At 42.6% G+C, this 17,119-nt stretch overlaps 1 protein-coding gene across 1 annotated transcript in view; it reads right to left on the bottom strand.

Moving 5' to 3' along the window:
• DCUN1D3 (DCN1, defective in cullin neddylation 1, domain containing 3) overlaps positions 1-2,315 on the bottom strand; it is a 3,648-nt gene extending 1,333 nt beyond the window's left edge. Inside the window, exon 1 of the mRNA XM_009873548.1 lies at positions 1,885-2,315. Within this exon, the coding sequence (XP_009871850.1) occupies positions 1,885-2,315 (431 nt within the window). The remainder of the gene's footprint in view (positions 1-1,884) is intronic.
• Between the last annotated feature and the right edge of the window lie 14,804 nt (positions 2,316-17,119).

The following is a 17,119-nucleotide window of genomic DNA, read 5'->3' as shown; positions in this document are numbered from 1 at the left end:
GACCAGACAAGGTGTACTGTCCGCCCAGACAGCACGAAGATTTTGGCAACAGAAGCTACTCAAAAGAGAGATGTTTCCAAGACGTTTCTCACAGCCTGGGGAACCACAGGCACCCCTCAGATCTGCTTGGGCACTGTTGGCATCTGAAAGATTTTGCTGTCTGGCTTTCTGACTACTCAACACCACCATATCCAGTGCCTTTCACATTAAAAAGCGAATAAAACTTACAACAGAAGAAATATCAAATGTTTGAAAATACCACATTTACACACTGAAGCATCATACACAAGCCAGCTCAATTCAATACCGCTCTTGTCTAAACACCCATGCTCTGGGCGGGCAGTTCTCAAGGGACAGAGCAGTTCACTGGTGGCTTTCCTGTGGTTTTTGGTTGCTCTTCCAGCCTGCAAAACAAAAAGGGAGCCAACGGCGACTGTCAGCAGGACACCTGCCGAGAGAGTGGAAGAGGGCACGGCATCACACAACACAGGCTACCACACGACGTATAAAAACACTGCTCGAAGCACCAGTCCTACTAATTAGCCGACTAATAATCTGGCCGAGTGGGTAGATGGTTCACTCTGATTTCTCTAATGCTTGTGAGCAAGTGTTATAACCAGTCAACAGTAACCAAAGCCAGCGGGCTCGACAGGACAGGCTGGCGGGAAGGCCGGAGACGGGGCAGCGCTCAGGAGAGCAGAAGCCCACGTTGCTTCCCTTGATGGCAGAAGTCAGTCAGCAACCATATCGTGGAGTGAGCCCTTACACGAAGGTAACCTCCCACCACTAGGTTTGCCTTCTCCAAGAAAATCAAAATGACATTGATAAAACTCACGGTGCAGAATCACAGACACTACTTGCAATTCCTTTACCATGTTAGCAAATACCTGTGCCGTCAGCCTCCAGTAAACCCACATCTGCATTCCAGAGTAACTCACCCGTTTGACACACACCCACACGACTGAAGCTGCTGGAAGAAGCTAACTGTGTTCGGTGCACAGCAGAGGCTTGGTTCAAGGTTCAGAATACCAAAGTGATTTTGAAAGTTATAAGTCAAGTGAAAATAGGTAATATGACTCAAACCAATCTAGATAAACAACAACAGAAAAAATAATTTGCTCTCTTTCAGCAAGTCGCTATAGGAAGTCTTTACTTGCTCTTACCTGCACAACGATAATAAACTTGGTGGGGCTGTTGTAGTTTTGGGTTTGGTTTGTATTTTTCTAGTAAGTTTTAGCCATTCTGTCATTTCCTGTAGCATCACACATGCTGTAAGCCTGCTGACCAACCCCCTTATCCAGAAGAATCGATAGCACTTTAAATACCAACTGCTTGTCAGCCAGTATGAAACAGCTACCAGTATGAAGAAAACCTTGTGTTTTGTTCCCTCTCTGTGCTTTAACAGCATTACTCCTGGAAAAAGACATGAAGCGTAACACTGGTTGGGCAGGAACTATTCTTCGGAGGCAGTCGGTCATGCTTTCACAGAATGGTAACAGAGTTTGTAGCAACTACTAAGGCACCTCACATTACTTTAAAGAAAAAATTAGTTTCAGCGTCTCATCTCCTCATCAAGATAACACTGGATACAGTAACACTGCTTTTGGTAAAACAAGAATAAGTGAATGTCTACAGAATCTACAGTGTTCATCATCAGCAGCATAATATCCAGACCGACATTTTAGGTTTCGAAACCCACTGTGAGGGGAAGGGGCAGTGAGGACAATACAAAGCTTACCTTCTGCATAGTAAGAATTAATCTGATCAAAACTCAAGTGTTAGAAGAAATAAGTACGTGAAGCTAATGAGGCTGTCTCTCCAACATACAGATGACAGGATATAGTTTAACATATGAAAATAATTACAAGTTCTACAAGAACTAACCTTGTAAATTTGCACATGGTAGCAGCCTGGAATTTCCAAGCCAAAACTAGCACTTTAAATTCAGTGGGATCAACACAGAGGTCATTGCAAAATCGTTCCATTCCTTCTTCCAGTATGGCATCTTCCCGTTCATCCTTATACCTCCTAAATAACTCCCCGATCCTTTGGAGCGAAGATTCTTCTGTGCTGGAAACAGAGTCTTTCTTTGTATCTCCAGAAAACGTTGGAGGCTGACTAGACTCTACCGCAGCGTCCGTTTTCTTTGTCCCATTCACAAGGATATCTCCTGAAGACTTCCCGCAAGCTGAACCTTGCTCATCTTTGTGGACTACGCTTCTCTTACTATGTGACTTGCTGCCGGATTCCCTTTCCCCATTTTTGCTGCCGAGCGTAGAAGAAGGATTCTTGCACTTGGTGACACACTGGCCCATGATGTTGCAAGCCCAGCTTCTACAGCGGTCCCCTGGCCGTCGGACACCTTGCGGCTGCTCTTCAACACATCTCACCGCGCCATTAGCAGCAGTCAGCTAGCCTGAAAAACAGTTTCGGGGTCAAGTCGCTGTATCTCCACAAAGAATATTTTAAGTATTAAATGGGGGATAACATTTGCCAGCAAGAGACCAACTTCGGGATATTCAGGTTTTGCGTACTGAAAAGGAGTAGTGTACAGAAGGTTGGCATATGCCATAAATTTCAGGCAATTTCAAGCTGTTTTACTTAGAAATCAATGCAGCTCACTCAGTGGCTGCAGTATACTAACGGGTCCTAATAAAGGAAATTCCTAAAATTCTTACCGTAACATAGGTTACAAAGAGGTTGATTCATGTACGGGCTTCATCAAGACAGACTCCTCTAACCCAGAAATATTTTAAAGGAAATGGTTTTTAGAAGTCTACTCATATTTTATATAGAGCATATAACACCCTGAAACAAAGCAGTGGGGGGGCACGCGGGACAACAAGGCAGTTACTTAAGTGTTAGATTTAGACTGTACTTTCAGCAACCGGGTAAAAGGAGTTGTTGGTTGGTTTTTTTGGGGGGAGGGAGGGGAGTTGTGGGTTCAGTTTTTTTAAACAGAGTTTGGAAGTTAGAATTTTGTTCTTAAAACACACAGAGCATGTCAGCAGAAAGCAGGCAACACTTCATGCAAGACTGCGTTTAGGAATTATGCATTATTTCAACTGGGCTCCTCTCTTCAGGTAACAAGGGGGCTTTTTAAATGGAATTTCTTCAGACAGACACACATGCAGATAAGAAGTAGCAATTCCCATTCAGGTTTTCAAAAAAAAAAATTATCAAAATTCAAATGCCAAAATTATTTCATCATACTTTGTTTCTATAAATCCCAACTTTAAAGCCTTGCATATTTAGAAAAGATATTTTACCCGCAGAAAAGGTTTCTTAAATTTTCCCTATTAAAACCAAGCTAACACTCTGACACTATCCTATCAGCAGGCAGCCACGCCGCAGACAGTCCATTTCTCAGAAATATCAACTCCAAGAAAGCAATTGTTTATCATATTCCTCCTTTACCCACTTACTTGCATTTCATCTCTGCTGTCAGTTAGGCAAAAGCCTCAAACATAAAAATTGGGTTTGCCCTGTCTTTTTTTACTGCTTCCAGGTTAGAGAATTCAAAATAAGAAAGAAAAGAGAAAAAAATTAATGATGAAGAAATAAACCAGATGTAAGGCCAGGGTTTTTTTGTATTCTGTCCTGGGTAAAGGTCTTCTGAGACCAAACCCCTGTTTTTAAGCAGTAAACTGCTTGGAACAACAGCACCAAGTGCAAATGAATTCTCCAGACATAAGGACTACAAACACAAATCTTCTCTCTGTCATTATACCTGTTTTTTGCGAAACAGCATGTATGCAGTTCCATGAGAAAAAAGAAAATAAAATCTTCTTGCCAGTATAACTGCAACAGCCAAGATGCTGGTTTCAGCTACCTGGCCTGCCTTCCCTTCCCCTCCCCAAACCCTTTTCTTAAGCCCATAACCATAAAGAAAACTGACAAAAACCTATTTTTAAGCAGCAGAAGGAAAAAACATCCGGTACATCCTTTCATCAAACTGCTTTAGAGATGAACTTTTTAGCACCATTTTTACAGTTCAATGTACTATATTCAGGAATAATATTTTATTTATTTGTATTTTAAAGGATTCACTGAAAAACAAAACAAAACACATGTCCGTATAAATAACCCAAAAGGCAATTTCACTGATCCTTGGTACTTCTTAGAATTGCAAAGCACAGCCTGGCACTGGTTCTGTGCTGCCATGTATCCAAGCATTATCATCCTCTCCAGTCTACACTAGTCATTTTTTCACTAGACCAAAACAAGCAGGATTTTGTTAGGCAGTGTAAATTACTGCTTAGTGATTAACTCCCAGGTACAAGCCTTCCTTTTTTTATTTTTTTCCCCTCTTCCTTTAAATTCATCATAATTCAAACACTTAATCTACACTAATTCTCAGCAGCACTACTTTGGCTAAGTTTTCCTTTACAGAGAAGCATGCAAGCAAAGGAACAGAATTAAAAAAAAAACCTGAGTGAAAACTAGCATTAGAGTTCAAAGCAGAGATTAGGTAGTTTATAAAACTTTCTGTTCAAACACGTAACAGCAATTATTCGCTAGAGCTTTTCCCCATGGGTAGGTTAAAGAACCGCCGCCTGTTACCGAATGGTACTTTCCTCTGGAGTAGCTGGTAGCAGTCAAATCACAGGCAGCAGCACACTGGGCAGAGATGAATCTGCTGCCATGGAGAGAGAGCGAGCATTACAACACCCAGAGGGGAGGCTGGCCGCGTTGGTGAACACCTCTATGTCAGGAAGCTCCCAACAGCTGCTTCCCAAAGCCACCTTAACCAGGTCCCCGCACATCCTTTGTCCTCCAGCCTACCTGCCCTGCAAGGAGCTGACTGCAGCTCCTCCACCGACGCTGCCAGGGCTCTGCTTGCACTGTTCTTCCTCGCAGGAGAGGAATTCTTCCTTCCTCCTCCCTGCCGAGGAGGTTTGCAGAGCACAATCCCACTCGTTAGGAACAAACACCAGAAGATACTGAAGTACAGTTGCTGCAGTTCCTCATTTCACTACTGCGCGAAACTTGATGCCACATGCCAGATACTTTGAAGCATTCTACCCCAAAAATAGCAAAACCAGCTTGGGAAAAATAAAAAAGGAAAAAAAAAAAGTCAGACTGCCTCTGCTGGCAGTTTGTGCACGTATCTGGTTTTTGGCGCTCCATCAGTTACCCTTTATTAAAATGCCTTCTGAGCTGGATCCACTTCACTTACTAGTCACCTCCACTTCCTACGTGACTCACGTTTCAAGGAATGAAAGGAACAAGAGCGGCGGATGGAGACAGAAACAAGTGGGAGAACTCGGCCCTTTTGTTAAGGAAGGCTGGAGAGAGGATCCAGTTGCAGCATCGGGAGCTGCACTGGACTCGTGTTCAAGGAGTATGAAACGGCACTCGCAGGAAAGCGAGCAGAGCTACTCGTTTGACTCTAGAGCAAAGCAAATGTCACGTCTAGGTCATGCCCATTATAGTTAAGTGAGCATCAGGACACACAGGGATATTTCTTCCAGCTGGACTGGGAACTACAAATACAAAGTTCTGGCATACCCAAAAGTTATACTGGATTGGTGGCAAAGCATCAATTCCCAAAAGGACCAGTTCCCAAGAGAAAAAACACTGTAAGAGGCTTGTACAACATAACAGTGAGACAGAGAAGGCAGCGCTGACCACTAGTTTTGCCATTCTGCTAAAAAAGATCAAAATTCGGGGCTAAGGTTGGAAGGCACTCAGTGCTACAGGATGCAGCACTCCCAAAGACTGATTACTCAGACAAGTATTGAGCAATAACCTACAGTAAATATGAATCACCAAGATGCCCATGAGGCCATCTTCCACATAACAGGAACTGCAAAGCCAAGCTCGACAGTGACGTTCTCTGCTCCTCTCCAGAAGGGAGTAAGCAAATGGAAACACAGGAAGACTGGTGCTAGTGAAAACAGCCAGTTAAAGAAAAGCCACCCTCTAAGAACAAAGGATGTGTAGAACCTTATCGCCCAATACATTAAACAGAAAACCTAGAGAAGATTAGAAAGACCTTGCTAATGCTTGGTGGGGCTTTTTGTTTCGTTTCGGAGTTATTTTAATGTTTGGGATTTTCTGTGTGTGTGGTTGTTGTTGGGCTTTTTTTAAGTGCTGTAAGGAAATTAGTTTTTTGTCACTTTCAAGTGATCAGATCACACATATCCCAAGATTCAAAGGGAGCAAAAGAGCAAAGTGACTCAGTAATAATTCTCTGTCATACCAGCATGCTGTGGCACAACTGAAAACAGCAGCACTGAAGTCGGGGAGAGCTGGCAGGAGGAGAGAAAATGCAAAGGAGTTATTTAAGTAACCCTGTATTTTTCTTTAATGACTGACATTATCGTAGTAATAGAAATTATTGGATATGTCCATAGAATAACAAAACACAGCCAAGCATTACACCGTTTAATAAAGTGTTGCATCAGAATGTATTTACAAAGAGTTTCAAAATGCACCAAGTATGAAGAGAGGAGAAAAAAACCCTCCATATATTCAAGAATACCTCAAAGATAAACTTAGGAAATCTCATAACAAAAGGGGACACAGCTCAGCCAACCATTAAATCCCTTCCCATGTAGGGGTTCACTAGCTAAGGCAAAGACAACATTACTAGAGCTTAACTAAGCCTCAACCCAGCCCAACTTTTCGCAAACACTCATGTATAGTCGGTAAGAATTTTATAGAGTTTCACTATCTCTTATCTACCTTTCAGTGGACAGGGTTACACGACTTCTAAAACAGCTGAGAGGAGCAAACCGCCCCATCTTTATCCAGCTCTGAACAGATACACCCAGCTCTCCACCGGGGAGGCACAAGAGGATCACTGCAACTGCTGAACCAGAATCAAATCACTGCTCTAACAGCTGATGCTGGGCAAGTGATCTTGTAAGCAAACATTTAATACTTACATAGTTTCACCTACACAGAGAATCATTCCACTAGCTTCACAGCTTCCTTCAGGCTCCCTGGGTTCCACATGGAATGCTGCAACACAAAGACCACAGAAATCTTTACATTTAGAATCAGAGAATCGCTGAAAGATCATCCAGTCCAATCTCCCTGCCAGAGCAGGTCACACAGGATCGCATCCAGGCAGGTTTTGAATGTCTCCAGAAAAGGAGACTCCACAAACTCTCTGGGCAGCCTGTTCCAGTGCTCCATCACCCCCACAGTAAAAAAGTTTTTCCTAATGTTTTGGCGGAGACTCCTGTGTTCCAGCTTGCACCCGCTGCCCTTGTCCTATCACTGGACATCACTGAGAAGAATAGAAGAAGCTATGAAAGCCATAAAATGCACCAGAACACTCAGAAGCAACTACGTATTCAAAAAACTCTTCATAGCTAAAATCCATTTGTTGAAAGAGTCATTTTGTAAAACTAACCCACTTTTTGACTTATAAAACATCATTAATGCCATTAACTCTGCATTGCCACATAAAACTCAGGTACTGAATACAGCAAACGAGTTCAAATGTTTGTTAGGAGTAAACACACACACTTCCGGATACTTCTCATGGCTCTCAGCACAGAGAGTTAATTCCTCATTTCATGCACTCAAAGCAAAACAGGGGACATGCTATCATTGTCAATGCATGTTAGCTAAGCGGCTGTTTAATCTCTGAATGCCAGACAGCTGCTACCTAGCAAAGCACGATTTAGGTCTAGAAAGTAATTCTCTTTTTTCACTCTCTAGCACATTCTTTTCCATGTTTGTTTTCCCATGTTCAGTTGAGCTGGCTCAACTTCACTTCTTTTAAATTCCCAGCTCTGCTGTATAAGTACGGAGCTCTGAAGAGATGACAAAGGCATGTCTGGTTTGTGTAGCAAGAGCTTCAACCACAGCACCTAGTCAACACCTGTTTGTATCTGATCTAAAAAAAACAACAAGCAAGCTCTGGCAAAGCTCCCCTGCTCTACCAGTACTAACAGAAACACTAAAACGTCTTGTTTTCACAGCTCTTGGTACATCTAGGGAGCAGACAAGTGATCAAAAGCAGCCTTTCTGCATACTTACTTATTACATGAGACCTACTTCTTGGGAAACAAGGGGGAACGTTAAGTTTGTTCAGTGTTTTCTTCAGCAGAAAGCAGGGAATAGATGCAGAAAGACAACCATGAAACAAGTTCTTATCGCACATGCCAATCTCCACATAAGCTGATTTTTTCCCAAAACTTGAGTACCGTGTGTGGACTGGGACAAATGTGACACACAAATCAAACCTAGTTCAGATCAAAGCCTTTAAGAAAGCTTTTAAAAGCTCAGGGAAACAAGCATCCAAATGTGTTTCAAAACCCTTAGAAACACATGGAGCAAAACCACATCTCCGCTGAACCATTTTTAGGCATTTACTGTCGGGATGGATAGTCCAAAAAGCCTAGTTCACTCTGGATTTATATCCTCCACTTCCAAAGCACATCTTCCTCACAAAAACCAACCCTTTTGCCCCCTTGATGGCCTCACAGCTCTTTTAGCACCCGCTCCTCCTGAAAGGGCTGCCCTGTGCGGGTGCGGAGCCGCCAGCCAGCTTCAAGGCGCACAGGAACAGAGGAGCTCCTGCCCTTCTTGTTGTAGAAGTGCTGGCTTGGATTTCTTTCTATTTGACCGTAGCATCCCATGAATTTCAAGAATTTAAGAAAATTTAACATCTGGCACATCTACATTAATTTATTTTGGCCCCCTGCAACTAAATAATTCCTTTCATAAATCACCAGGGGAGGAAAGAAGACACCAGAGGGACAGGGTGCTGTGCAGCCTCAGTTCCCCAGGAGCCTGCTTAAACAGAGGAGAGGCAACATCTCACTCTTCACATATCAAAAGCTATTGTCATGGCAACTTTTTGCAACAAACTACTTTTCAAACATTGGTATTTCTTTGGAAGAAATCTATGATCCACCAGATCTATACTTCCAGTTGACTAGAGAACATATTGGAAGCAAACTCTTATTTCAAGTTCAAAAGAAGCTGAATCTGATGGAGTTCAGCTGTACCCAGGAAAAGCCAAACTTTTTTCAGGCTGTTTGAAGTAGTTTCCACACTGGCTGACCTGTGCACACACACTGTCTGGAGCCAGAAGACAGATATTTTAACATCTGTTAGAACCACCAGCTGCAATTCTTCCCTCATTGCCATGTCACTACTTCTATTCTACCAAGTTGCCCGTTTCACCTTCTTTTAATTTTCAACATAGCAGCATTTGTACACTTCTACGACAACACAATTAGGGGGTATGGAATAAAAACTTACCGTGAGGTAGCAGTTAAAAACACAAGCTCTTCAAGTCTGTATTTAAAGGCTATCATAGCACAGCAATGTGTTAGAGCTGACTTCAGCCTAAATCATACAACGTGACTGCGGCGGGGGTGGAAAGAAGCATCAACACTTGCGTGGCACAGGTTTGAAGTCAGCGCTTGGGTCAGGGTTGCAAGGTACAGGCGTACGCTACAACCACCAAGCATCCTCTCTGCTGGCACAGGAGGAGCATCACGCTACCGTAACTCAGAGAACAGCGTGCATCGTTCCATAACAACCCCACTCAGCAGTCCATAGGGAAAATCAGTAAGTAAATGGCACCCTCAGGACTATGGAGCCCGTTGTTGTGCTCACCTGCCTCTTTCTGCACCTGCGCCTGAGTCCCCGCTGTGCCTTTGGCTCTCCTGAGCACTGGTGCAGGGAGGATCACCCTGCAGAATACAGCAGCGCCGAGGCTGCTATCGCCCTCAACGCTTGTCCTCGGCAGCTTTTCCAGGGGTAAAAGCTGATAGTTTTCTCACAAAAGGTCACTTTTCTGGAGGCAATCAGTGCAGAATTAGTGACATTGCTTCCCTCTTCAACAGGCAGAAACTGAAAAGATCAGCTCTGCACATGAAAGACTTTACTATGGAGTGAAGAGTTTCATACGATACTGTATATATATATATATGTACACTATACCACAGCTCTTGGTGGGTGAGTGTTAAAGGATAAATGAGGCTTTGGTCAGCAAAGCCACCACATTATGGAAACTGCTTCTTTCAAGTCATAACCTGCAATGAAAGTTTCTCAGCAAAAGCACTGCGACTGCAGCACGATGGACACAGTGTGGGTCTTCCTTAGCCCACGAGACACCTCACCTCACCCTGAACCAAGCGCTGTGCCAGCACCAGTCTGTCACACAGACCTGCTCCGCACCTCTGCTGCAGAAATGCATTTATGCAAAGTTACATAAGAGGAAGTCTAAAAGCAGGAAAGTCCGGCTGCCATTAGCTGAAATGAATTATGAGTTTGTCAGGCTTCCTGCAGTTCAAGCACCCTTCAGTGAACTACAGCCAGGTTATGATTTTGAGGGCACAGAGACTGGAACTTTGTCAATCTGCTCTAAACCAGGATAACAAACTATTTCTGATTAATCTGGCTTCGAGCTTTGGAAACAAATCAGATTTAGAAATCTGATTGAAGCAGGTAAAGCTTGTCTCTACACTCATATCAGAATAGAAGTTAGTTGTACACGTGTGAAAAGAGACCATGCAGAGCTTTGGTTGTCACGTGGCAGAAAGCTAAATGGCAGTCAATGGGAAAACCAAGCCAGAGAGCATGTATGTTGGAAGCCTGAACGCTTTCTCAAGTAAGATGTGGACTTCTTTGAGAAAGACCATACTGGAAAGGCTTAGCTAGTTTGGAAGGAAAGAGAGAAGGGCAGGTACGAAAGTGTCTAAAAAAACCCACTCAGGTAACAAGAGATTCAGAAACTGCTTCACCATGTCTACAGCCCATAACGCTGGGCCAGCTTTCAGTGCCAAGAACCAGAGCTGTCACCACCTCCGCCTAGAAGAAGCCCCATAGTTGCCAGGAACCAGGCAAAAAAAATCTCTTAAACAATTGCACCTCAACATGATGTGCTGTCACTTTGAAGTCCAGGGCTGGGTCATCAAGGGAGATTTTTCCATTCAAGACTCTGGGCAGAAGGAACCTGCTTTCTGCACTTTTGAAGAGCACCCTGCTAAGACACAGGTCATGACACCACATTTCATGTTCAGACTCCAACAAGTAGCCTGAAGAAAAAACAGAATAAAAGGTTGTATCTGTAGTTCACTGTGTGCAGCTAATTATACAAAGCCAGCTTAAGGAAAAAAGAATAATACAAAAAACGATAAGGAAAGGGAGCGTAAAGGCACCTCACTACTTTTTCTCATGGCAGATACATTCCTTAAGCAGCTTTTTCAGCACATACATGCATCATCCTCAAATTCTGCCTTTTTTTTGCACTCTCTAACCACACAATACCTTACTTGCCAATTACTTCTCATTGTTTTTTTCACTTTGTCCCATTAAAAACTTTTAAATCCTTTCCTATTATGTGCTTCACTCTACTTTATTAGGTGGGCGGAATGATTTGTTAGGATTATTGTATTTTCACAGAACAAACCTAAGTCCAGTTAGCTAAACAGCATACAATCTTTGAAGGGTGCCTTCAGGTGCTTCTGTAATATAAATAAATTAACGAACTAATTCACACAGCAGCAGTACTTGTTTTCAGAAATATATTTAAGCTGTGAGCAAGACAATGGGCAGGGGAAATCAAGTCAGCCAAATGATGTGGCTGTTGAAGATCATGCCATCAGTTTTACATAAAGCTGAAACCAGAACCCCAACCAGATTCCATCTGATTCCCTACCTCGTACATACTCAGACACCAACAAACTTGTTTACTTCACTGCCCATAACTCAAACCCTCAATGAGTTTGAACTTACCACCTTCAAAAACCAAAGATTCAGTCACTGAGGTTTTTTTCTCTTTGAAGTGTAAAGGGCTCTAAAAGAATAATCTTTCAGTATTTTTCCAGGTACACTGTAACTTTTGCACAGCGTGACAGACCTTTAGCACCTCAGTATGAATTACGAATAATTAAAGCAGCACACGCCAGGGGAAGAGCTACTCTGTGCTCAGATACAACCGGTTCACATCTCTACAGCAAAACTGCAGATCATGGGACCAAGAGAAACCATGACCCTCAGATACTTGACACAGATGCATCATGCTGAAAGCATCTGCAAGTAGCTGTGCTACAAATATTCATCTTACTCTGTCTCAGTCAATTCCATAAATTAATTGAAGGAAAACTGCAGCTACCCTCCAGCCAAACCAGAGTAACTTTGAAAAACCACTTTGGTCTACAATCCACTCTGCAATGGGAAAAAACCGCTTACTTTTACACTGAATGAAAAGCGTGCACAGATTTTCTTCTGCACCAAACCAAACTAATAGACTTCACCTTGAAGCCGCCAAGGCACCTTCATCAGTTACATTCAGCTGAACATAATTCAGGTAGATATCAAGTGATTCCTGTAATAATAAGATATGCTTTAAACTAATTGTAGTAAGTGAATAACTTTACATTTCTTACTGCTCCAGACAATGAAGTCAACACGCTGATCACACAAAGGAAGGATGTCCTTCCAGCAGCTCTGTCCCACAGAGCAGCTGTGAGAACCGTGACCTGCACAGCTGCCTAACAGGGCAGCGAAGGGACAAGTCTAAAGACAAGAGCCAGACCACCTCATAAGATCACTTCTGGCAGCAGATGCTCATACAGAGTTTACAGAAGGCCCGCGAGCCACATCTCAGTAAGTGTAACACGGTTTACAGGCTCCCAGCCAAAAGAATCACTCATTGCATGTAGTTGTGTAGGAACTTCATTACCAGACGACCATGTAAATACTGAAATCATATGCAAGTTATGCACAAAGAATTGTTCTAAGCGAAAGGACTGATAGCTGAAGATGCTTTAAGGGTGTACGCTTGGATTTTTAAGCCAACTGCAGTTTTAAAAGCAGAAAATACCCAAAGACACCGGCAGAGACCCCAGTTGTCTCCACTGATCTGAGCCCTGACATCCCTAATACAGTGAATTATGACAGTGACACTTCACACTGCACAAAGGATGCTGCAGTACTCAGATGTCAACTGTATCAATAGCTTTAAAGGAGCTCCTCTGAGAACTTGAACTTATAGCAGACTCTCAGCTCACCTTGAGAAATCCAGAGGCAGCTGCGACCATCACACACATTTTGTTAGTAAGTTTTTCACATATCCCTGATTTCACAGGAGGCGTAAGGTGTGTAGGCACCTGTCCTGTGCTTCCCAAGGCATAAGCACTAACTCCAAGCACAGATAACTGTGCTTGAAGCTGGTACATATCAAACCTTTGGCAATTTGCCCATTTATGCGCTGACACAGAGTACTCGAGGCTTTCTGTACAGACTCATTTGCAATGAAAATATTGAACAGTCAGCATATGACCAAAATCAAGTCCTAAGGCATTTGTGTGTTTGTCTATTACTAAGCTACACACATCTCCCAGAACCATAGGCATTAAGACAATTTTTCTCCCTCCCTTTCAATCTTAAAACAAAAGGGTAAGACTGACTGCATCAGACATTTCAAAGTTGCAGAAAGAAAACTTGTATTACACTAAAAAAAAAAAAAATCAGAGTAAGAACTAAAAACTGCCACATTCCGTTACTACATGGATGGAAAAATTAGACGTATTTTTCAGGAGCATATAATCCTTTTGGTTTACAAAACACACTTATGTTAACTAAATAGGAAAGTGAGACAACAAGTAACTATGACTCTCACACTGTCTTTGGCAGTCTGACTTCGTGGGAATAACAAACCGTGACAAGAGGTCAGTAACAGCACTCTCACATTTTGCTAAGTAAGTTTTGTCTTTCACAAACCAGATGTCACAGACAAAACAGCATTTATAACTATTCTTTCTGAAAAACCAGAAGATTATACTAGCTTATTCCCTTTACTGGAACCCTGTCTCACCATCTATGATTTTGTCGGTTTCTCTACAGTACTTCTGTGAACGAGTTCTTTAATACTTACAGCTAAATAGTCCTTTAACTGTCACTCTTCTAGCAGCAAAACACTGCAATAACCTTCACCTAAAATCCAGATTTTCTGCTTCCTTGAAGATGTAGATCATTGGACTAGAGAGCTGCCCTTCAAGACGCATGGACCAAATGGAGCCATAACGAGTCTAAACGGGTTAGTTCTCAGATTATCTTTTAGGCAAGAAGCTTTGACTCACGTTCTCTTTCTTTATTTGCTCTGTTCTGGTTAACATCACCAGACTGTCACAGCAAAGCCACAAGTGACAAGGAGAACCTCCTTATGTCATCATAAAGAATACTGGCACTTGTGCAAGGGTAAGCGGAGCTCCCCTTTGGTTTGCCAACCACCATCGCCCCTGCGGGGCTCTCAGACTTGCTCACCGGTTACCCAGAGCTGAGCAGTTCCACAAAACCTTCCCATGAAAGGGTGAAGTCAGGGTACAACTGAACATGGGAGCACACCTGCAAGTCTTGGCTTTTCTGATCGTTCCCTGGAAGGCTTCAACCCAGATCTGTAATTACCTGACTCAAACTAGAGTCAAAAGAAAGGAGGGGGGGAGGGAGAGAGAGATAGCTGACTGTTTCAAAAGACACACTGGAGACAACTTACTGCATAGACCACAACGAGAAAACCAGCACAGACAGCTTACTTGTGTCATATGTTTACAGGGGGTAAATTGCAGGTGGCTCTTTACCAGAAGGCAACATTTGCCTTGAAATTACCATTGTTTGAGTCAAGTTACTATGTCATTACTGCCGAATAACTTCAAGTCAAGTATACAATTAATCCATGTCACCAGTGCAGATAATCTGCAAAACATTATGGCCATTTAATCTAGCATTTTTAAAAGGAGGAAGGGGGGAGACACAAAAGAAATATTAGACTTCCAGTAACCAGAAGACAAAGCCTATTAAACAGAGGCAAACAGAGGAAAGGAAGCCAGCGAGATAAGAGGCAGACCCCTAGGGAGAAGCAGCCCAAGAAAAGGAGCCCAGTCAGGGAACTCTGATGAAGGCTGTTAAGGGGGTTCTCTCTTATCTTCTTATGACTACCAAGTCCCCCAAGATTGTTCTTTCAGTATCCAAGAATTCTGACTACTGATCTTCAGCTCCTTCTTTAAGGACAAGGATGAAAGGAAGGACTGTTTTTCTAACACCCCATGCCTTTATTTTTACAGTCTCTTCTTACTCAGAGTAGTTTTCCTGTTACATTCCCTACCACAGACCCGAGTGCCTAACGGAACAATAACATTGTTTCTGCACTTACAAGTGCAGAAGTTCTTACAAAGTACCAAAACCCCACCAGGATGGATTCTACAGGGCTCCAAGACTCTAAACTAAATTTATGAACACTTCCCCAACACCAATAAAGAAAACCAAGTGCTACAGCATGGGACAGTTCTGAGCAGAACTGGGGGACTCACACTCTTGCTTTTATACCCAAACCACCTTTACGATGTTTTCTGCCAGGAGGAAACACAAGTTTAGAACAGTCGTGTCTATCCCCCTACTTCCACCTCCTTTCTATCTCCTTTATACTCCCTTGCCCCAATACACATACACACAACATACAAGATTTTTTCCTGTTCTTTAATCCGAACCAAAGAAAGCAGCAGAATCAAGCCTCTTGCCCATTCACATACAAATTTGTCAGAGCAAGCCCCTTTGTCTTAAAAGCCTGTCAACCTCTGTGGCAGCCCCTCTTGCTCAATATAAACTTATTTAGCTAATTTCAGTTACAGTTTTTCAAAAGAGGTCTCTTTAGTTTTTACTTAAAGTCACCCCTTCAGCTCACCTGATCATCTTTTTTAACACAATTCACACTAAATGAAGGCAAGATGTAAGTATGAATGAATTTCCAGGATCAAAAAAATTACAAGAACTACTGACGTGCATCAGTTAGAATTTGCTACGAACACAACAACGGTTCAACTCAAAAATAAAGCAAGAAATCGTGCATAGCGGCACCTAACCCAGCCTGAAAGATTCAGGAGCTGATTACAGATCATATTGCAGGCTATCAGTCTCAAGATGAAAGCAATTTCAAAAGCATCACATTAAACAGCCAAACAGTATCACACCTGTAAGCTCTCCCATTAGTAGTTTTGTGATTTTTTAAAGGATTATAGTAATTCATGTCTGCATATAACTTGCTATTAGGAAATTATCAGAATTTTAGAAATCATTGCAAGAGCTCGTATTTGCAGTAAGCTTGTAAAGCCGGTTGTACTTTGCAAATCTGAACTAATTCAACACAGATCACAAGCTCTCCTTTTTCTGCTGATGCGCAGAAAATCTTTGCTTTAGACTGCGTGCTGCCTTTCATGTAAAGGGCTATTGAAGGTTCTTTCACAGACCACTAACATGTATCTGTGTAGAAAAAATTTAAAAAATGAACTACTGAATTGAAAAGAACATGAAGTCAGATCCCTCTCTTTCACACACAGTCTTAACCAAGGGGCTATATTTTCTTTTTTGAGGATTATCTTTTACTGTGGAAAAGCAGCATTCCCCTGCACTTGAGAAAGACCAACACTCAGGCATTCTCTCTTCCCATTTCTAAGCAAGTAAAACACTAATACTGTAGTTACACATTAACTGTTTAACAAAGCTCTTAAAAAGATACTAAGAACGTGTTTAGAAGAGATGTCTTTTGATCAACTGTTCTCCCCAAAAAAGGCAGACCATACAGCACAACCGCAACAGTCAGGGAGGTCTGACTGTAATTTTCAGACAGGTAAGGCAGTTCTGTGCTTTGTGTTCGTACATACACCCCCTTCTTCAGAGCACTTAACCTATTATCCCTTTAAATTATGCGGCAGACATCATCATTTAAAAAAAGTTACCAGCCGTGGATCAGCGTTGTATTCCGATCGGTGGCATCAGACTGTCAGTTATCAATGTAACATTTTGAAGGACAGCGTATCGGCAGTGTTAACTGTTTAAAAGATAATCAATGATTCTTTCCAGTAACCGCAGCACTAACAGGAACGGCGTACTCTTTGAACCATATCGCTTGAAACACCGACCACGTAAGTCACGACTCGGTACGAGGTACCACCCCAGCCCCAGAGCGACTAACGCCGACCCCAGTTCTCACAGGAAAGGTAAAAGTGCTAAACGCGCTGAGGGAGCGAAAGCCAAAGCAAGAAGGCAAGTGGCCGTGCAAAGCTGGTAGGTTCCAATTGCAAGAACTATCTCGGAAATAAATTGCTCTGCCTTTTATCCGGCTGCCTTTTTGCTGAGGACGCTGCGA

The sequence above is a fragment of the Apaloderma vittatum genome, unplaced genomic scaffold, assembly GCF_000703405.1.
Source record: "Apaloderma vittatum isolate BGI_N311 unplaced genomic scaffold, ASM70340v1 scaffold24097, whole genome shotgun sequence".
NCBI classification, from domain to species: Eukaryota; Metazoa; Chordata; class Aves; order Trogoniformes; family Trogonidae; genus Apaloderma; species Apaloderma vittatum.
Note: the sequence above shows the minus strand (reverse complement) of the source record. Positions and strands in the feature narration are given on the sequence as shown.